Here is a 21,765-nt window from a genome sequence, read left to right on the forward strand (position 1 = left end):
ATTGTAGTTTCTCTTTGGTTTGCTTTTTATTAAAGGAAAAAGCCCAAAATAGATGCTATCATAATAACTTCATCCGTTCATCCTGGTCCACGTGTATCTGCGTTGCCTCGGTCAGGTGGGCTGCATGCCCTGGTTGTGGGGCAGTGCCAACGCCAACAGCTCCATCGTCATCATCGACCTGGACAGCGGCGCCAACCACACCATGGAGGAGCTGCCGTGTGACGGCGCCCGCTACGCCTTCCTGTCCTGTGTGGTGGGCACACTCACCCTTGCACTTTTCCTGCGGGTCTTCTGGCTGCCAAAGATGGTGCTGATGCTCCTTCTGGGGGTGCTGTATGTCACTGTGCTGGAGCTCAGCGGCTTTCGCAGCACTGCAGGGTGAGAGGTTGGCAGCACGACACCGAGCGTGCACGATCACGCACGACAGCGGCCGCTTTTTCTTTTCTTTTCCCATTGGCTGTGAGCCTCAGCGTTTTTCTGTGTTTGATACGGAAAAAGGATGGATAACATGAGTGTGGAGGAACATTTACAGTACATGTGCTGAGATGTGTGTGTGTGGAGGAGTCTTCTGCTTGTCTGCAGCCCACAGACTCTTTCATTTTCCACCCTTTGAAGCAGCACATCTGCTCATTAGTTCCAAATCAGAAGCTTGAAAGGACAATGTGGGCTGGATGATGGGAGCACGTTAGCCGCTTGCCATCGCAAACACACACACACACACACACAGACACACACACACACCAGCACCAAAGGGGTCTCGGCCAATTCGGGTCTCTGGGATTCTGATCATAAGTCCCAGAAAAGGGATCATTCAGAAGTTTATACTGATATTGAAATGAAGATTTCTTCTGAAGAAAGCTAATTTTATTTAGATGGAGTTATGAGTCCGTTATATAATATTGCATGACTCAAAGTTTCAAGCACATTTGAAGGCTTTCATTTCTACTTCTTTTAGTTTTAGTTTTGAGGTAAAAAAAAACAACAACAGAAAAATCAATGCTTAATGTTGTAAAAGGTTTTTGTTTCCGACGCTGTGGGGGGTCCGTTCAACCCTCATGTGTCGTCTTCTGTGTGGTCCGGTCCGGTGCTGACTTGTCCGCTGGTTCTCTTCCACAGTGGGGGGTCCTTCCACATCTGGGGCTATGAGCCCATCCTGTCTCTGTTGCTCTTCGTCAGCGCCCTGGCCCTCCACTCCAGGCAACTTGACCTCAAACTGCGCCTGGACTTCCTTTGGGCTGTGCAGGTCAGGAAGCGTGGACGTCCTCATACATGTTGGGTGCGATAGAAATGCTGCCATTTCAACCTTGATTGACGCGAACCACCGCGGTATGTGAGGGGGTTTGTGTTCACAAGCCGCCAGCTGACTGTTCTCTGGCAAAGACGCGGGTGTGACGCTGGTTTTCCTTTGGCAAAGTGGGACTGCTGAATATTAAGCTCTCTAATCGTTTAACCAGCAGCATTTGTCGTGTACTGTACCCAAGTGCTCGTCTGCAGGTTTGATGCTGACACCGTGTGGTGAAAATGCGGGACAGCCGAGGGTCCTCACGGCCGTGTGTGTCTGTGTGCGTGTGCTTGTCAGGCGGAGGAGGACAGAGACGGCATGGAGAAAGTCAAGCTTGACAACAGGAGGATTCTCTTCAATCTCCTGCCCGCCCACGTGGCTCAGCACTTCCTGTTGTCAAACCCCAGGAACATGGTGAGCCTCGCTAATAGACAGGCAGACAAACAGGTAGATAAACAGACAGAAAGCATGAATCAGAAGACGCCCAAGTACGTGTTTGACACCATTACGCTGTATTCTTTCATCAGGATCTCTACTATCAGTCCTACGCACAAGTCGGCGTCCTGTTTGCATCGATCCCCAACTTCAACGATTTCTACATCGAGCTGGATGGCAACAACATGGGAGTCGAGTGCCTGAGACTACTGAACGAGATCATCGCAGACTTTGACGAGGTGGGAAGCAGATTCTCTGCTTTGTTTCCCCCCCCCCCCCTCACAATCCGGCGGGAGATTTGAACGGCATCTGCATTTTGTTCTCATTTGACTTGCAGCTTATGGATAAAGAGTGCTACAAAGACATTGAGAAAATCAAAACCATTGGCAGTACATACATGGCAGCTGTGGGCCTCGTCCCCACCATTGGTACCAAGGTGACGTGGCTCATTGAAGCGCACCACGATGAAGACCATATGGGGATGGTTTGGTGACACTAACCACTCCTTGCACTTGTCCTCTTCAGGCCAAGAAGTCGGTCTATGACCACCTGAGCACCATAGCGGACTACGCCATCGAGATGTTTGACGTTCTGGATGAAATCAACTACCAGTCGTACAATGAGTTTGTGTTGAGAGTGGGTACGTCTGCCCTCGTACGAAGCCTCCAGCGCGATCGCAAAGTGTGTACTAATAGAAATCCCTGTTGCATACATTGGTTTGCTGTGTTCTAATGCGTCGTGCAGGTATCAACGTGGGTCCAGTGGTTGCCGGGGTGATAGGGGCGCGGCGACCTCAGTACGACATCTGGGGGAACACGGTCAATGTGGCCAGTCGGATGGACAGCACTGGAGTGCCAGGAAAGATACAGGTGTTACGCAAGTTTGTTTTCCAAGGAATGCTAATTGAATTTGATGTTTCAAATTGGTCAGCCATGAAAAGAGAAGATGAACGCATGCTTTGTGTTTCTAGGTGACCGAAGACGTTTATCGCCTGCTGAACAACAACTACGACCTGGTGTGCCGCGGCAAAGTCAGTGTCAAGGGCAAAGGCGAGATGCTGACCTACTTCCTGGAGGGCAAGGTTCAGTGCGTGGGCGCCGTCACCACCTCGTCGGTCGTCCGCTCTGCCAGCCTGGCGCGACGGATCCACTCCTGCGGAAAGACCAGCGTCCCGACCAACCTGGGCAGCGTCTCCTCCGCCGCCAGCCTGAGCGCCCACGCCAGCATGGGCAGCGGCATGCAGGTGAACAGCCAAGCCACGTGCCTGCCCTCCACCTTCGTGCCCGCCGTGGGCGAGGAGGACGAGGAGGACATCGAGGTGACGGCGATCCAGATCGAGGCCGCCGCAACCGTCGCAGACGCCGCGGTGTAGGACGGAAAACGGACTTCACCGCAAACAAGGAAGTGAAAAAAGCATGGCGGCAGGCCTGCGGAAGACAGGGCTGTCCGGGTGTTTTCCTGTAAATCCCGAGCGGCTGGCACAGACCAGCATGTGCTCATTCAGGGTGGGAACTTACATGGTCATACGGGACAATCGTGCTCACTCGGAGGTTTTAAAAAAAAATAAAAATAAAACTTCTCGCCACTCTCGGGAGACAAGAATGCCGCAGAATCTAAAATCCTCTCGTTAAGATCTCAAACACAAGAGGATTGGATTGGTGGCGTTCCTGCGTTCCCCTCAGATCCAGGTATAATGCGCATCTTTGTTTTCTATGTCGTGCATAATCCGTGTACAGGGGGTATGTGCGTCGGTATCCAGACAAAGACTGATCACGTTGTTGCTTTTGCACAGTCTCTCCGATTATGCCAAGGATAAAACAGTGTTGTTTCTTTTTTGGTGTGCGTAAGCATGCACGTGTGTGTACTCGTGAGTATGTGTATGCATGTGTGGTTAACTCTGAATTGTAAACAAAACAGCACAAAATACTTCTTTCTTTTTTATACTCACTGGATGAAATAGGCTTTTTCGAGACATATTTACACTTGATAGTGCATGAGTTTTTTTAAAGAGTCGACAGCCATAGTAACGGCACTCCTGTTGAAAGAAAACCAAAGTATTGAGCTCTCCATAGATCTTTCATCTCAATGCTCGTGTTGCCTCAACATATCTAACGACATACAAGAGACACGGTTGAAAATATTCAGCGTTTTTGGGCTCTTTCGCACAACTTGGGTGGACTTTATCTCAAAAGTGAATGCCTCCCTCTGTGGGGTAATTATCTACGTATATATGTAGATTTCCAGGGAGGAATTCCTACACCGACGAGAGAAAATACAATAAGCACACGACTTTGACGAATGCACAAGCGAGTCCTTCAGCCTAAACCTTTCTCTCGTCTCCCGGGAGCACACAGCGTCCAGCTGCTGTCCTCTCTGAGGCCGCGCTGCGTTTACCACAGCTTTTATTTTTTAGCTTTAGCTCTGTTACAGCCACATTTTCAGTTTTCCTCACAAAATTATCTATATAAATATATATATATATATATCTATACAAGCTTTAGCACGTCTCTCAGATACAATCTCAGAAATATGAGGCCCTTTGAATATCTTTGTAGCCTCTTTAATCAGCGTTTGACTTTCACTCGATCCGCAAGTGTGTAAATAAATCATGTTACAAGTTTTTTGCCTTACTCAATAAGCTTACAGTGATTGCAACCTGCCTTTTTAGATATATTCACTTTGATATGCAGATCATACTTTTTGTAAATAGCCAAAAGCTATAAAATATGTTGTATCTTCTGTACAGTGTAAAGTTGGGTTATTGAATATTTTGTAATAAAGACAATATTGATGTATAAAATAATGAAATGCGATGGCTGTGACCCTGTGGGGTCGTGGTTGAGCGAGGAAATGAAGAGCTTTATTGATTTTCAAGATGAGCCGTTCGGAGTCATTCTATTTACACTTTGTGAACCCCAAACCTCAATCGCTCATTGGTCAACAAATAGAACTTTTTACAGGCCGTCACCCCATTAGTTTCACTCTATAAAACTATTTTTTTCTCACACCTTGGTTTATTGCTCTTAGAATAACAGCTGTCGCTGTCCGCGGCAGAAAGTGGCGGACAATGATTTGTTATGCCAAACAGGCGACCCCCCCCAACCCCCCCCCAACCAGACCAGTGTCACAATGTCACAAACAGTGGGGGGGCTTGTTTTCCCAGCATTGACGTGGAACTTATCTTGGGTTCACAACAGTTAAGTACACACACTAGTACAGTAAAGTGGTGTAATCAGTTTTTTGTGTCTGTTAGTTAAAATGTGATAAAGTCAATGTACCTTGAAGGAGCTCTTACTTTGCAAGGTGAGCTTAGTCAATCATTGGTCAATGAGGGAAATCCAAGGTGAACGAAGACCTCACAGGAAGCCTCCTTGAAGGAATTGTGTATTTTGGAACTCATTTGGGGAAATCTTTCTTTACAAAAACTGCTGAATTGTAACTCTTTTATTTTGAAGGGCTTGTTTCGCCTTGATTAGAGGCGAGCTGGGAGAAGAGAGGGGACGACGCAGTGAAATAGGCCACACGGTAGAAACCAAAGCTGTGTAACATGGGGACGCACCAGCCAGCAGATGGACCACCGGTCGCCCACCAAAGAAATGTGAATTCAGAAAGCGCTTATTGGTCAAGACTTGAAGGAAGTTATGCTCATACTCGCCAGAACACAATGTGACTTTATTGTGAAGGTCCTTTCATCATCTTCCAGACAATTATCTACTTGAGAGGCCAATGCACTTTGCTACACTTGTAACAGTGCTTAGTTCAATAAATGAATAACAGGAAACCACTAACAGCACAGTCCTTGAGGTATTACAACAGCGCATTATGACGGAGTGGTGTGTAAAGGTCAGTGGGAATGTACGGCTGCGTTTTATGTCCCAAACCGTAGTATGAAACCAGTACTGTTACACACTGTCCTGAGAAATATTACAGTATGCAAAAAATATTGCGTATCCTGCAATGCGACGCTTTGTAGTGACGAAAAATTTGGATCCGACTTCACGACTCCCACAAATCCCAGTTGGAGGTTGACACCTGTTACCATGGTTACAGGTGTCAAGAAAAGATACATAAATACTGTGAATACACAGTATTGAACTCCCTTGGACTAATAAACTGAACTGCTTTTAGAAAACTGTGTCTTTAACTGACATGGTATTATTTACCACATGAAACGGTGTTAATGCCCCTCATAAATACATATATGCTGCATAAATGTATTCAAATCAATATTCATTAAGACACAGATTGTGTCCGAAAGGACACCCAGCTGTCTAATCAAGCTTCCACACCTGATTCCAATGATCAGCAAACGATGGAAGCGCAGCAGCCTTTCACATCAGAAGAGATCATCGTCCAGCTCCACACACACGCAGCAGCAACCTGTATTTCATCTGAATATTTGAAATGGTTTCAATCGTCTTTTCATCCTAACATGTATCACTAAATGGACCCTTTATGTTAATTCCACTCTGTCCTATGAGAGTAAATGTGGGAGCAGAGGTCTCGTCTGGAGCCCATACAGGAAGAGTCAGAGTGGGAAGATGAAACCACAGGAAGCAAAACCACAGAAGGAGAAGAGGAGGAGGAGGAGGGGACAACAGCAAAGGTGATTGCAGAAGATGAGAGCGAAGAAGATGAAGATGCTGGGCTGAGGGTTATGAGACCTAGTCGAACATCTCGTTCCCTCAGCCAAGAGAGTTGTCTTCATATGGAACCCGAAAGCCAAAACGATGGAGCGTCCGATCAGAGCACACGTTTAGACTCCTCGGCTGAGGCGTGTCCCCCCCTTCAGCGGACACGGCTGTCCACTAGTGTCAAGCTGAGAATGAAGGTCAGGTTTTTTCTTTTCTTGGGGCTCAATTCAAATGAAATATCAGGCAGCTTAAACAAGTAAACATATATTGGTTGTTTATTTTAGGTCTTCAAGAGGAAGATAAATATATTAGCTGAACCGTCAGCGCAAAAGAAGAAACATGAGGTGGAGAAGAAGAAGAAGAAGAAGAAGAAGAAGTGGTCTCTGGCCGTGAGTACTCACTCCAGGCAAAGACGTTTCGACTTAACAAATGCAGATTATGACGTGCGTTTGTTTTATGGTCCGAGGAGGAGCCGTTTCCTGGGTGGCTGGTGGACCTGATGGTCAACATTGAAGAGGCAACAACTCACCAACTGGTGGTGGAGTAACCACGTCCTTCTACACGGGGGCCCATTGGAAGACGTGATAAGAAGTCCATGTGCCAGCCACCGGTTCTCTGTTTTCATCAGTGGACAAACAAAAACCGCAACCACAGGCTGCAATAAAGAGGAATAAAATCACTGTCTGTGTCAAAATACTATTATTCTGTTTGTTTGTTTGCTCTTTCTTCTAAAACTGTTTTTGTTTCTTCTTTTCACACGTGTGTCTCCCGTCAGAAACACAACATTTCCCTGTACACTGTAACACAGACTTTATCCGTCTCAAGATTGGACAACACAAAGAAGACATTACATTACATCATCAGACGCTTTTATCCAAAGCGACTTACATTACACTTTAAACTCATGGCTTTTTCACATTTTTGCCCGGGGAGCAATTAGGGGTCAGGTGTCTTGCTCAGGGACACTTCGACATGGAAGATGGGGCAGTCTGGAATTGAACCACCAACCTTGTGCTTCCCAGCACACCTTCTCTAACCGCTGCGCCACGACGACCAAAGTCCGATCTGTGGGCACGTCGATCAAATTTCTCTTTTGGGGTCCTGTTCTCGATAACCACGATAAACCTTCTGTAGTGTCTTTTCAGGTGTTGGTTGTATGAAGATGCTTTACTTGAATAGAAGAAAAATCTTTAAAATCCCACATTAAAATACAGTATTTCACCACTTTCAAAAGCAGTGTCAAACGTATTTTACTCTAATAAAACCTGTAAAAGGTGTATTTTTTATGAGCTTTTTTAACAACTGAATAACTGCAGCGCGTGGAGGTCATTACGTGGTCTCTTTCTGGTGGGTGTCATATCGGATCGGGTCACTGAGCGCACACAGCGTGGGTGGTGTTGGTGTGTTTGTCAGAGTCAGTCGAGGTATCCGGTAATCGCTTTGACAAATACTACACCAAGCAAATAACCAGTGCAAAAATGTTATTGTCAACAGTTTTATGTTTTGTTTGTTTTATTGTTTTATTCCAAAAGCAATCTGTGTTATGTTGGACACACAATAGAATTATAGCAATTCATCTTGTTGCAAAAAGTGCTTCGATGTGGGTTTTGCCCTGTTGAGATGACGCCTCTGGTCTGTCCTGCTAATGGATCATTTAAGCGGGTTTAGGTCCAGCTTTGATGGAGCAACAATTTATTCCGACCGCAGATTGTAGACTGTATTTTAATCATTGCCAGCGGTAGGTCAGTATTTGATAGTCCACGCTCGCGTACAGATACAATTTTGTTTCATTTAGTTTTAATAGATAAGATTACTTTTTGTGCACAACACGAACCTCGTCATTTGGACACCTGACCATGGAAAGCGTGGCCTGCAGATGAGCCTGTGTGAGGAGGCCACACGAGTCAGAACCCTTTACATCTGCAACAAGTTGTGAACAAGCTGTCAGTGCAACCAGTCACAACCATCAGACACAAACATGTTGTGGTTGTAGCAGAGCAATCCATCATTTTGGGGTTATGCAAAGCTGAAGGAGGATGGTCTAGTTTATCTGTCTGCCTGATAACGGCAACCTTCCCCAAAGAAGCAAATAGGATTTCAGTGTGAAAACAGTGTCAAAGCCCCGATTGGTCGGCATTACTTAACAAAATAAGAGTCTGTCAGCAACAGTTTTCAGGAGCACCGGTCATTATCTCGTGGTATCAACTTGTTATCCAGCATTCCCTTCTGTGGATGCTTTCCATCACGACTTTGTAGCCTTTCTTTAAACAGCAGTATGCGTGCGGTCGTTTTCATGACCTCAAAGGGGAAAAACACAATGATTTGTCATTTTGTCACATACGAAAACAGGGTTGTTTTGATGTAGATCCACTTTGTGTTCCAAAGTCAATATTGACAGCAGACCTGGTGAACCTGGATCTACGCACGTCACGCAGGGTCATCTACGCTTTAAAGCTGCTTGGTCAAAAAGTATTTTATATCTGCCGCAAGCGTGTCAATCATTAACCCCGCTGGAGGCCAGACGTCCGTATAAGTACTGCTGGTTGGGAGAAATACCTTTAGAAAAGAAAAGTAAAGGCCCACCAGACAGATCAACGAAGAGGAGCACTGAAGATGCCCGGATTACATGAGAGGCTGACTCTCGTCGCAGCGGCGGCAGCCCTGGCTGTCTTGGCCTCGGTGAGGTCGTCCCCCGTGGTGGCGCCGGAGCCCATCCTCTGTGCCGCCTGCACGCTGGAGATGCTCAGCAGCTGCCCCGCCGTCCCGGCGGGCTGCGCGCAGGTGAAGCGGGAGCCCGGGTGCGGCTGCTGCATGGCCTGCGCTCTGGAGCGAGGAGCGCCCTGCGGGGTTCACACGGCCCACTGCGGCGAGGGCCTCCGCTGCAGGCCGAGGCCCGGCGAGGCCCGGCCGCTCCACGCTCTGACCCGGGGACACGGGATCTGCACCGAAGAGCCGCGCCAAGGTAGTCTCAAGAGTTTCACGTGTTTGTCGTTTTTCAAGAGTGGCGCCTTTAAGAAAGCGTAACAGACTGAACAGAAATACGCTGAACGTTAAAGTCAAGATGTTTTCCTATAACGTGTGCAGAGGAAGCGGCCCCCGACCACGGCTCCCTGGACTACCTGCTGGGCCTCAACCTTCCGCTGGACCCCCAAGACACTACTGAGGGCCAAGAGACTTTCAGAACAAAGGTCAACGCCATCCATAACAAGCTGGTCCAAGAGGTGAGGACTTTGCCTTCCTTCCACTAGAGGGAGCACCGGAGGCGCTGTGGAGATCACTGGGACTCGTTTATTTATTGACATGTCTTTTGTTTTGTTTGGCATGTGATTCCATGGTGTGGACGTAGTTCTCACGTGTCTTGTCTTTCAGGGTCCCTGTCACATTGAGCTGCACGCGGCGGTGGACAGGATCTCCAGCTCGCAGCAGAAACTCGGGGAGAAGTTCACGACGTTCTACCTCCCCAACTGCGACAGGCAGGGCTACTACCAGGCCAAGCAGGTGAGACCCCCAGGACGTCCCGGGGCAAACAAATAAAACCAACCAAAAAACACACCTGCAACCTATTTAAAAGTTGAAATTCAGCCAACGGTGCTCATTTGTTCCCCCATCAGTGTGAGTCATCTCTGGTGGGACCGCCCGCCCGCTGCTGGTGCGTCTCTCCCTGGAACGGGAAGAAGATCCCGGGATCCAGCGACCTGCCGGCCGACTCGGAGTGTCACCAGGAGGTGCGCTTCTAGAGGGAGGCCTCGCTCCTAAGCAGACGTGTTTTAACAAAGGGGGGTGAGGGGGTGAGGAGCGTGAGGGGGGGTAAATGTACCACCTGATGAGCCGACTTCAGAGAAAGAAACGCACTCATTCGCACAAAATATGAAATGCTATTTCGGAAGAGGGACATTTCCTCTCATATTATTTACATGATGTATGTATCGAGCCTTATTTATTCTCACCGGCATTAACCATTTGTTATTTTTAGGCGTTTTATATGTTTGCCCGTTTTTTCTCTCTCTCTTCCCGATTGTAAATAGGGCAACACTGTATACATTTGTTTTTCTCACTAAATGACTCCATTGCTCCAAACCACAAGTCCACGTCTCTGCCAAGCTCGTTTCAGAGGCTTCGGCATCACTTTTTTTTTATTCATTCATTCATTCATTCAGAACTGGATCTGCTCACAGCACAGAATGACACAGCCGCCCATTCATCCAACGTGTTGACATTGTCTGAATGTATCTCCATTGGCGTTTCCTCAATGGGTATTGGGGGAAATACTTAAAGTGCCGCAAGTATGTGCGGGTGGCCGAGCACAAACACATCGGGGCTCATCCCGGCCAACGCAGCTCTGCATCAGTCTACCTCTCTCTGCAGGTCCCCGGGTTTAGCTCTTCCAAGGCCAAGCCTCTTTTTGTTTTTTCTTTAATCTATTCAAGTATTTATTATGTTGCTGTGAGCTCGTGTGCGTTTGACCATTTTTGGGAATTGTAAATGCTGCTATCCAATTATTGGTTTTGTTGAAACAACGTGTGTATTCTTCTAATTCTGTGGATGTGAGTCGCATTAAAATGTTATTTAATCACTATGTGGTCGTGTTTGAATGCTTTTTTTTTCAAAATAAAAGTGTTTTTTTTTCATACACAAAGCAAGAGAGGCGAGATTAGGACAAAAATATGAGAATTCAATACCTGCGAAATGTTATAGTGCCTTTATTAAGTTAAAAAATAGACCTTTGAGGGTTGCATTGTAAATGCAAACAGCATATTCACTTAAACCAAGGCAAGTGATGGAGATGATCCCCGGCACAGAGATTTGAGATAACGGTTTGTGACCTTTATCCCAGAAATTCAGCTTATGCAAAGTGACAACACAACAGTAACAACCAGAGCACAGACTCAAGGACATGTCCCTCTTCTTGTGGCTTCAGATCCAGCATTCAAGAAAAAAACAGGACACACAAATGATACGCACTTTAGTGTTCGAGCTGCACAGTCCAGTCAAACCTCCTGAGGAGCAGGAAAGCCGCCCGGGGAAAAAAAGGAATTCATAAAAAAGTAAGGCACTGCATGCCGACTCCAAAAGACATATTCCTACATACACACTACATACGGCTGTCGGCACCATATGCAGCGTCTTTACAACAAATTATGACATGCATGTACACACGTGCAATGCCACTCGATTGTGCGTAAAATGAAGAGCACTCTCATCAATGTGTGTGGCCAATGTCAATGTCTTTTCTTTTATAATGGGGACGAGGCCTCTGAGACGAATCACGTCCCCTTTTCAGAAGTTGTCCTGGTTGGATCAGAGACAAAAAAAAAAAGCTTATGAAGAATCCGTCCATTGCAGAAAGGTACAGTATCTGTGAAACAGAAGCCCCCCCCCCCCCTGCTCCCTTCGCTCCGCCTCACAAAAAAAGGCAAACAATCCATTTATCGGCTGAGCCATCTCTTGACCTCTCTCCCAACATCCTTAGTGTCTCCAGTTGTTTACAATTCCTCTTGTTCTCCCAAACCCCCGCCGCCCTCCCTCCCGCCCTCCCTCCGTCCTGCCAACGCTCCTATTGGCTCTCGGAGTTGTAGTGCTGTGCGTCTCCTCGCTCCTTCTTATCCAACCCTGGCAAGGCCTGCCCGTATTTGTCCACGCACCAGCAGAAGCCACGCTTCCTGCCTTTGGACGGACGGCACTGAAAGTGAAGCAAACGGACAAGGTGAAGGGAAGGGGAAGCAATAAGGAGACGAGGGGTGTGTGTGAATGAAGGGGGGGGGTAGTTAAGAGGCATTAATGGTCAGATTGTGCTGAGTCGACGCAGCCTTGGTCATCCAACGCACTGTGGTATTTTGAGCTGCTTTTATGGTCTACCTCCTGTTACACACACATATAGAGAGACCTTTAAGGTAAACAGAAACCTGGTAAAATATTTGCTTAGTGCCGTTTGTGAACAACTGGGAACCAAGATCTATTTTCAGAAGCTGGTGGCCAGTGCGAATCATCTGTTGCTGATTATACCCCACGGCTCCAAATTATGGGTACTACAAATGACTTACAGAGTCTGTGGAGCTACCCAAGGGCTGTTATTTTACTGCCAATTTTACTAAAGGTCAACCTCCACTCTAGTAAAACATGCAGCCAGTCATTTCAAGGGCTAAAGCAGCGGCGTTGCCGCTCCACAGGGGAGTAGTAGGCATCCGCATTTAGTTCAATATGTCAGCAGGGTTTGCCTGAGAAGACTCAGATCACTGTTGCAGGAAGTACGAGGGAGGAGGCGGCGGCGGGGGGGTTGAGGATCTTATTTTCCCTGTGCTCTGTCTGGAAAAAAAAGGGCTTAAACTAGTGCATGACAAACACATCACAAATTGCATGGTAGAAATAACACAAATTTGACGCGCAGATTACGGGGGAACAAAGTGCATCTGATTCCAGCGTAACATCAACTGTTATTAAGAGCTCCGAATCATGCAAACGTCCAAATTAAACTGACCAACGTGAAAAGTCTGCACCTCGGGGGGGCCCGGCGGCGGTGCTCTACATAAACAAAGACAATAAGGCCCGGCCTTATGAGATGATTGCAGGCCGAGGCGAACACGTCCATTAAGCAAGGAGGGACTGCTGTGTTATAAGAAGCGCTTCAGGGGCGCCGGAGCCCTAAGTGCCTCCATATGAATGCGTCACAACCACTCATTTATTACAAGCCGATCGCGGGTGAACCCACGTGAGCGCGCGGGACGGCTGCGGCTCTATTTCTGTGCGCGCTTCTCAAAAGTCCAGCAATTATGGGGGGGGGGGGGGGGGGGAGCGCGTCGGGTGCCGGTGGCCACCTTGACGTCGGTCTCCCTGGGAGGGTTCCCGTTAAAACGGCCGTCGTCCCAGCCGTCAACCCCACTGGGGTTTGGCCCCTGTGGCTCCCGTCTCCGGAGCCAGTGGCTAGGGTCTACCTCACTGGTGTGGTGGTGCAATGATGAGGCTCTAATGACTACCAATGAACGCAGGAAGACAGCTACGCATCTGTAATTGGACTGCAGGAGCCCGAAAGTTTGAGTCACCAGACTACAGCACCGAGTCTTTATTAATGCAGCATGTAAAAGGGGAAATGTGGGCGTCCTTCTCACGGCCTGGCGAGCTGGTAAACAGGGCTCACCAGGTGAGAAATCAGTGCACGTCTGCATTGCAGCGCACGGAGAACGTCCAATGATGGTCCTGTGAATGTGCTTGTTTTTGATGATGTCGTGGGTTTTTACCTGTTTTTTCTTATAGAAGCCCTTCTTGTCACAGTTTGGTATGCGGAATCCTCTGGGGTTGAGAATGTCTGTAATCTTGAGGCTGCTGAGAAGGCTCTCGATCTCTCTCCGACAGGGACCCTGCGGATGAGGGAACACAGTCAGCCGCTCCACGTCAGCGTCTCCAGCTCCAAACTTCACTGGTGCCCGTTTCGCTGTGGGAGCTGGATTCATGGTTTCTGTCAGGGGGGGTGGAGGGGGGGGTTAACAAATCAGACTCAAGCTGCAGCGCACGCGCCTCCGCCGTGATACCCAGACAATGGTGGCTGGCTGCGATTATGAAGGAGTACGAGAAATCAATTGATCCGACCAAATTGCGGCGGCTCAACAGTTTGCCGAAGCCGCTTAACCCTTCGCACGCGGCTGGGGGAAGGCGGGGGGGGGACGGGAGCCAAAAGGCTTGTCTTCGAATCCAAGGGCCCACAGTCACTAATCAAAGCAGCCAGTCAGAGCCCATTACTAGTGTGTGCTCACTTCTCCGGCCAAAGAGAAGATGAAAATAGCAGCAGGGCTTCCCAACAGGCACTCGCACGGGCCAATCCATCACTCGCTGGCTCCCAGTGCGCCCGGCACGCGGACGCCGCCTGACCCGGGTCGGCCGCAGGGCCATGCCGTTCCACTGGCAACCATCGGCACCGCTACCCAAAACATTTCCTCTCCCGCAATGGGAGGAAAAACACCAAAACACAGAGGAAGAGGCAAAAAAACATTCCTCCAGCGCGCTGTGGAGGGGGGAGAGAAGTACTTACATACTCTGGGTCATGTTTGGTCTCTAGAGAGAAGTTCTGTTGGTCCGTGATGAGGGATCCCGGGAGCTCCTCCATTTTAAAGCTCTGGATTCTCTTTTGCTGCTCCCGTCGGAGGACTTCGGACTTGGCAGAGGGGAGGAAAGGGCGAGGCGGAGGTCTCGGGGGTCTCGTGGGTCTGTGGGTGGTGTACAAGGTCTGGAGGCCCGACCCGGTGGCATTTCTCTCTTCGTCCCGAGTCTCAATGTTCTCTGCTAAAGTTTGAGGACAGGTGTGTTAAATCACAATATTCCATTTGGAGGGGGGGGGGGGGGGGGGTGGGTCTTACATATGTTACATCTTGAACATACAAAATGACCACCACTTGTGATACATCACGACTACATAGAAGCCATCCATCCATCCATCCATTGTCAAACCTCTTATCCTGCTCACAGGGTCGCGGGGGGGCTGGAGTCCATCCCAGCCAGCCTCGGGCGATAGACAGGGTACATCCTGGATTGGTCGCCAGCCAATCGCAGGGCTGCACAGAGACACACAACCATTCACACTCACATTCACACATCTACGGGCAATTTAAAGTCCCCAATTAACCTGATCCCCAGAGCATGTCTTTGGACTGTGGGAGGAAGCCGGAGAACCCGGAGAGAACCCACGCAGACACGGGGAGAACATGCAGACTCCACACAGAAAGGCCACTGGGCGGAATCGAACCCAGGACCTTCTTGCTGTGAGGCGACAGTGCTGACCACCACGCCACCGTGCCGCCCTTACATAGAAGCCAAGATGAATATTTACATGATCACCTGAAAGTCAGGATCTCATCTGATTCAGGGGTCTAAATAAATAAATACCCCCCCCCCCCCGCTGAGCTGCACCTCCGCTTTCACCAGCAAACTGTCGCCGAGGCTCAAACATCTTCTTTCCTCCACCTTCTATTCGCATGAAGGGATTCAAATAGTGGACGCGGCTCGTTACTTGTAGAAAAGTGGACATCAGACGCTCCTCGTCACGAGAGGCGCGCAGGTAAAAGCACCTAAAAGTTCACCTTCCCGTGCCCGTTAAACCCCTCCAAGACGCGGGGCAGTAAAGCAGACAGAAGGCGCGCGCAACGGTTACCTGGCAGGTGATTGGCCGCGGGCGTCGCTCTGCCGTGGGCGCGTTTGCTCGTGGCGTCCGCGCAGACCCCGCGTCCCTCCAGCAGCGCCTGCAGAGGTTTGCTCTCGCCGGGCCGGTGGCGGCACGTGAGCCCGGAGCCGCATCTGCCGGAGTACACGCCGCACGCCAGGCCGGCGCTCAGCGCGCAGGTCATGCAGCAGCCGCAGCCCGGCTCGCGGACCCTCTCGGCGCAGTCCCGGGGCAGAGGTTTGCACAGGAGGCGCGCGGCCAGTTCGCACGGCTCGCACCGGATGACCGGTCCGACCGCACCTGACGACGCCAGGAGAAGAGTCATGCAAAGCGCGCCCAGACGGGAGTCCATCGCGGCGTCCTGGGAGCGTGTGCGCGGCTGTCAGAGCGAGGAAGCGCGCCGTCCTGCTGCGGCGACTTTCCACTGCAGCTCCTCGCTAATTCACACAAAGCCACCGGACAAAACGTGAATATATAGACCCCGGTGAGTGAAGTCACTCCCCCGAGGAGCTGGCGGCCTGCCGACGGACGGGCTCCGCTGCGTTACTCCTTCCAGCGCACAGCGCCGCGACGTCGCTCCAACGAGGGTTTGCAATGGAATCCTGATCATGATAATAACAATAACAACAATAACAACAGATAGATTTAGCAACCCGCCGCTTTAGCTGAGGGTTTAGTTGAGGTCTTAACAGACTGAACACGTCCGCATGTAATGCATTTGGCAGGTGATTAGACGCACATGTGATCCTGTCAACACATGGCAGTGTTTTAATCTAGCCAGTTCAAAGGGCACGCGCGCGCACGAGCCCAGACGTCTGGCGTGCACGGAGCCATTCACAGGGGGCGCCAACAGTGCGTGTGCGTGCGTGCGTGCGTGTGAGTATTTGCAGCTTCTTCGATGATGCAGCTCTAATTTATGATTCCGTTACACTTTGGGTGGAGCTGATAGGCCCGTGTGTGTGTGTGTGTGTGTGTGTGCGTGCGTGCGTGCGTGCGTGCGCGTGTGCTACCACTTGCTGAAGCAATTGAGAACCATTTTGTGGTATGCTTTTTTTAAACCTTTTATTACCATTCTTCTGCTCACTACATGTTGTTTAATAATCCTGCAGTTCAATACTTTAAATGCAAACAGATCTTTATTGAATATGATGCATAGCTGGAACAATCCCTTCAGTTATTTGTGAAATTTTCCAACTTGCCGATTTTAAATCCATTAAGGGGAGACACAGGACTCTCTTTAAAAAGATGCCCAGAAACTTCATCACTTATGTTGAGATCGATTGTATTTACGGTACAAACATTTTAAAAATATATGTTTGAGAATGTAAACGAGACAGCATTTTATGGAATGTTCTGCAATTTACAACCATTTTCCAGACTCCAGACAAGGGTTTTTAGGTAATTTTGGATCTCTTGTTATCACTTCGTAAATCCCCAAAATACTGCAGCAAATACTGCATATTACAACAGCTATAAACCTTTCTTTTGATGGGATGAAGATGATTCAAATAATAACATTTGAAAAATGGTTCCATGTCCGAAACAGGAAAATACAATTCAGACTGATCGGCTTTGAGTTTGGGCCAAAACCTGCAGCGGAACATAAGTCAATGTAACCTGCACATATGTGTTTGGTTCTATAAAAAAAGACAAGAAATCCACCTTGTGTATCAGCTCCTCGCACACACACACACACACACACACACACACACACACAGTGGGCTTCTGAACTGGTTGTTAGGACACGTGACATAGCACGGGCTCGTCTGGCTGTTTGTCAGTGCCACAAAGATATCTTAAAATAAGGGCGCATACCACACATGTTAGTGAGAAAATTCCGGAGTAATTGCATCGGAGGCGTTTTTTAGGTCCACTATAAATAGGTTACAGATGAGAGCGACGATGGACCAACACGAAATGTCCAAAATGCCTCAAAAGAAAAACAGCAGGAGAGGCGAGGTGCACAGTTCCTCTTTTTCTTCCTTGGAATCTGATGTCAAATCAGTGGCCAACAAGCCGCCTGTTAACAGACAGGTCTACAGCAGAGCACGGCCCAGTGGAATGCCAAGCATTCCTTTCAAAAGCTGCAAAAAAAAATAAAAAATTCAAAAAGCCTGCTGATTTCCCTCCCTCTCCACACGGAAGGGGGTCTCTCAGCCACCTGTGCGTGTTCAGCATAGCGGAGGAGAGACCCGGAGGAATGTCGTCCCGCTGAGCAGACGCTCAATAAAAAGGGTCTGTGAAGAATTCGCCTCTGCAACACACAGGATATTACTGCACACGTGTTGAACATGACCCCGCCTGACAAAAGGCCGCGCCGGCCAACCGCAGCTGCTCGTCCGCTCCGAATCCGGAGCAATTTTCCACTGTTTTAAGGTGATTTGGGACGAATCAGATGCGCTGGCTTCCAGCTCCAAGAGTGCTCTCGCTATGGCTTCCAGCAGTGGAGCCGGTGGTACAGGAGCTGAGGGGTTCTGCAGCGAGGCCCGGAGCTCACATGATCAACTGGAGGTCTGCGGAACACTGTGTGTGTGTGTGTGTGTGTGTGTGTGTGTGTGTGTGTGTGTGTGTCCCTCATTCTCAACCAGCCTGTTCCCCGTTCTTGTATAACATTTGGTTGTGAGTGAATACATATCATAGGCTGTGCTGCAGTACGTAAAGGGAATGATTGGGAATTTTGCTGCTATAGATTACATGATGATTCCGATGCGTCCACTGGTATTTCCTCCCCCCGTCCACCCCCCCCCCCCCCAACAGTCTCACAACTAACTCTTATATAATTGCCCGTGTCGGACAGCTTTTGGAGCAGACTCTCATCAGACGAGTTGCCTCTGTGTTGTGATTCACGTGGACTTTCCCCTTTGATTCAGACTGGCACAGACACCGAGCTTCGGGACGGCCTTTCGATCATTAGATGTTGAATGGTGGACTAAAGCGAGAGCCAAAAGGGGAGGAGGGGGGGGGGGGGGGGGAAACCCCCCTTTCATCTAATTCCAGGTTCGGTTGATTTTTTTTTTTTTTTGGAGTGGCCTGTTCGTGGAGCTGTTATGGTCCCCATTCCTGGAGGTTTGGCCCCCCGACAGCCGAAGGCTGTAATTAGTCCAGAGCGGAGGACGGAGCGAGAGGAGCTGTACACACACACACCCGACGGAAGTGTGAGTGGCGCCGCTCACTTTGGGCCCTGGATCCCCCCTGATCCCCCAGCACGGACCGTATGGCTTTCTCATTGCCTCATACAAATGATTATGCATTAGGAACTCGTGAACATACAGATTCTCAGTTTTGCTCGTGTTCAATAGCAACTGAATATCGGACTGAGCTTTTCTACGCAGCCATAAGCAATAATCTAAAACCATATTTAATTGGTTCCCCTGTATTTTCCTTTTGTGGTTGAATCTCTTTTTAGAAGGACAAGCCAACTGGGTGAGGAGGTGAGGGCCTTCAGGTACAGCAGTAACAATGAAGTGGAGGGGATTAATTGCACCCCAGAGGGTACTTCTGCTGTTGCCAGGAAAACGCCATCTTGCCCCCAACTAATGAAATACTGAGGTCGATCAGTGTTCTGCACACAGACACAAAATGGAAACTTGTACCATGAGATGTGATGGACACACACACACACACACTTCAAAAACCTTTGGCACAGCAGGAAAACAGGAAAACTTTGAATTTGAAATCTATTAAAATGAACACAGTTGGGGTGTTATCAATGGCGGCATTGATGAAGGAGCACTTAAATAGATTCACATCACAAAAGGCAGCACTTGACCTTACTGCTTGTTTTTTGTTCCAGTTCAGTGACCATGACAACAGTTGAGACCCCCCCCCTCGCCATAGTCACTGATGTATGCATACAGACTGGGAGCCACCGAGCAGCCCTCCACTAATGGCTGTTGGTCCCCCTCCACGTAGGCCAATGTGCAGCGTTGATACTTAACACACTTAATAACGGTCCATTCATTGTCTCAACCCTAACCTGAACTTTTCCTGGTCCCACAATTAATCTCATTGCATTTTGAGGTTTCGGCGCCTGCAAAAAAACAAAGCGGAGGGGGCCTCAAACTGTGCAGCCATGCCAGAATGCACTTCCTATTTTTACTCCCCAACCTTTATTCCGCCTCAGGGGAACAAGACGAGCCATGCCCCTCTAATTAAGTGGCTGTAATGCTGCAGAGCTGGGGGTGCTCCAGGAATGACAATGAGCTCCGTCAGCCTTGATAAACGCGGCCTTTCGCCTCCACATTATCTCTGCAAAGTGAAACTCGATTGGCCTCAGCCTGCTGGTAGAGACTGGTGCGAAAGTGGGACGCTCGTTGGAGAGCTGGCATTTGTGAAGACGGGTCTACTGCGTGTGACGGGCTTCCTCGCCGTCTGTTAGGGGTCCTCGCTCAGGTCCGGAACCTCGACACAGTAGCGTGGATTCTAATACAAAGGCTCATCGGCGTGTCTCCATGTGTGGGTTGATTTCTAGTCTTTCGCACATACAAATAATCAGCTGGCAAATAGCAACACGTACAAAATCAAGTTTGATGGACAGGATCAAGTTAGTTACAGGGTTCCTCGGCGGTCTAATAATGTTACTTGCTTTTCTGGACCTTTCCTCGCTTCTTTCATTTCGACGGCACTCTGGGGCTCTGGGCTCTCCGCCACACCTGGCCCTGCACTTCCTCCTTCCGTCCCCCCCCAGGAATTCTTCACTTTCACCACTTGCAGAGTTAGTGAGGAGGGTGGGAGGGGGTCTACTCAATTACACCTTTACCCTCTCTTTGGCTTGGCAATGCAATTTAATCCCCCCAGAATCAACGTGTCCCAGCTTGTGTGGAGGTAAAATCCTTTTTACCGCACTTCATAAAAAGAGACTGTGTGTGTACGTATGAGGCGGGAAAACTAGATATAATAATTAGAACTTATTAAAAGTTGTCAAGGTAATCCACTTAAATTCATATGTTTACACATTAAGTTACACTCCAGAATGGGGGAAATAAGCCACGCTGGACTTGACTCTACTGCTCAGGTTCCAAATGGTTGTGTTGCTGGCGCCCTCTGCTGGCTGCAAAGTGAACTAAAGATACATTAATATATCGTGTACATGTATAAATACAATTATATAAATATAAATGATGTATATTAATAAATAAACAGAGCTTTTCTTTAGTCAGTCAGTCATCTTCAACCGCTTATCCGGGGTCGGGTCGTGGGGCCCCAGCAGGGGACCCCAAACGTCCCTTTCCCGGGCCACATCTACCAGCTCTGATTGGGGGATTCAAGGCGTTCCCAGGCCAGTGCAGAGATATAATCTCTCCACCTAGTCCTGGGTCTTCCCCGGGGCCTCTTCCCAGCTGGCCGTGCCTGGAACACCTCCCTAGGGAGGCGCCAGGGGGCATCCTCACCAGATGCCCAAACCACCTCAACTGGCTCCTTTCGACGCAAAGGAGCAGCGGCTCTACTCCGAGGTCCTCGCGAATGGCTGAGCTTCTCACCCTCTAAGGGAGACGCCTCCTGAGGAAACCCATTTGGCCGCTTGTACCCGTGACCTAGTTCTTTCGGTCATGACCCGTCCTTCATGACCATAGGTGAGGGTAGGAACGAAGATTGACCGGTAGATCGAGAGCTTTGCCTTCCGGCTCAGCTCTCTTTGTTGTCGCAACGGTGCGGTAAAGCAATCCATCGGTTTCCTGCTGAGAACCATGGCCTCAGATTAAGAGGCGCTGATCCTCATCCCGACCGCTTCACACTCGACTGCGAGACGCTCCAGTGAGAGTTGGAGGTCACAGACAGAAGATGCCATCAGGACCACATCATCTGCAAAAAGCAGCGATGAGATCCGCAGCCCCCCAAACTGTAGACCCTCCTCCCCCCGACTACGCCTCGATATCCTGTCCATGAAGACCACAAACGGACCACGACTGTCCATGAAAACCAAGCTTTTCTTGGCTTTTCATGTTTTCTGGGGTGAATGGGGAAAAACGTGTTACATAAAACCTAAATAACACTTGTAATGCGGTCAGGGAGAGTAGAGGGATACTTTTAAAAGCAAAAAGCGACTGTAGAGGAAACAAAAGCAGAAAACAGTGTGTTGATGAGCAATTTCGACAATTTACCAAACGTGCTTCCCACCGTCTTGCTGGAGGAGGTTCTGGGTATCGACCCACCACTGCTGAAGAGCCGCACGCACACAACTGCTCTAGTTGCAGAGGCGTATAATATTGTTTGGTAATCTTTAGCAAAAAGCAAAGTCTAAATCACAATCAACGGATCACTGAGATCAA

At 49.0% G+C, this 21,765-nt stretch overlaps 3 protein-coding genes across 5 annotated transcripts in view; 2 read left to right on the forward strand and 1 right to left on the reverse strand.

Moving 5' to 3' along the window:
- The window catches only part of LOC120816002 (adenylate cyclase type 1), a 30,503-nt gene extending 25,986 nt beyond the window's left edge, over positions 1–4,517 (forward strand). The window contains exons 13-20 of one of the 2 annotated variants that reach the window (XM_040171189.2): positions 116–378; positions 1,117–1,243; positions 1,580–1,729; positions 1,810–1,956; positions 2,055–2,153; positions 2,243–2,357; positions 2,462–2,586; positions 2,688–4,517. In XM_040171189.2, the coding sequence (XP_040027123.2) occupies positions 116–378; positions 1,117–1,243; positions 1,580–1,729; positions 1,810–1,956; positions 2,055–2,153; positions 2,243–2,357; positions 2,462–2,586; positions 2,688–3,089 (1,428 nt within the window). In that variant the 3' untranslated portion in view covers positions 3,090–4,517. The remainder of the gene's footprint in view (positions 1–115; positions 379–1,116; positions 1,244–1,579; positions 1,730–1,809; positions 1,957–2,054; positions 2,154–2,242; positions 2,358–2,461; positions 2,587–2,687) is intronic. The other variant, XM_078098570.1, reaches the window with a different exon arrangement.
- A 4,396-nt stretch (positions 4,518–8,913) lies between these two features.
- LOC120816003 (insulin-like growth factor-binding protein 1) lies at positions 8,914–10,925 on the forward strand. Its single transcript, XM_040171190.2, has 4 exons — positions 8,914–9,313; positions 9,436–9,572; positions 9,721–9,849; positions 9,963–10,925. Exons 1-4 carry the CDS (start codon positions 8,965–8,967, stop codon positions 10,086–10,088), a joined length of 741 nt encoding a protein of 246 aa, XP_040027124.2. The 5' UTR covers positions 8,914–8,964; the 3' UTR covers positions 10,089–10,925.
- Positions 10,926–11,035: 110 nt separating this feature from the next.
- On the reverse strand, positions 11,036–16,280 carry LOC120816582 (insulin-like growth factor-binding protein 3). Of its 2 annotated transcripts, none has more exons than XM_040172297.2 (4): positions 15,488–16,280; positions 14,372–14,622; positions 13,584–13,703; positions 11,036–12,031 (listed from the first exon to the last, which is right to left on the reverse strand). In XM_040172297.2, the coding sequence occupies exons 1-4, from the start codon at positions 15,846–15,848 to the stop codon at positions 11,906–11,908; spliced, it is 858 nt and encodes a 285-aa protein (XP_040028231.2). In that variant the 5' UTR covers positions 15,849–16,280; the 3' UTR covers positions 11,036–11,905. The 2 variants fall into 2 exon arrangements, with proteins under 2 accessions (XP_040028231.2, XP_040028232.2); XM_040172298.2 differs by having other exon boundaries at positions 14,372–14,619; positions 15,488–16,092.
- Between the last annotated feature and the right edge of the window lie 5,485 nt (positions 16,281–21,765).

This window comes from Gasterosteus aculeatus, chromosome 3 (assembly GCF_964276395.1).
Source record: "Gasterosteus aculeatus chromosome 3, fGasAcu3.hap1.1, whole genome shotgun sequence".
Classification (NCBI taxonomy): Eukaryota; Metazoa; Chordata; class Actinopteri; order Perciformes; family Gasterosteidae; genus Gasterosteus; species Gasterosteus aculeatus.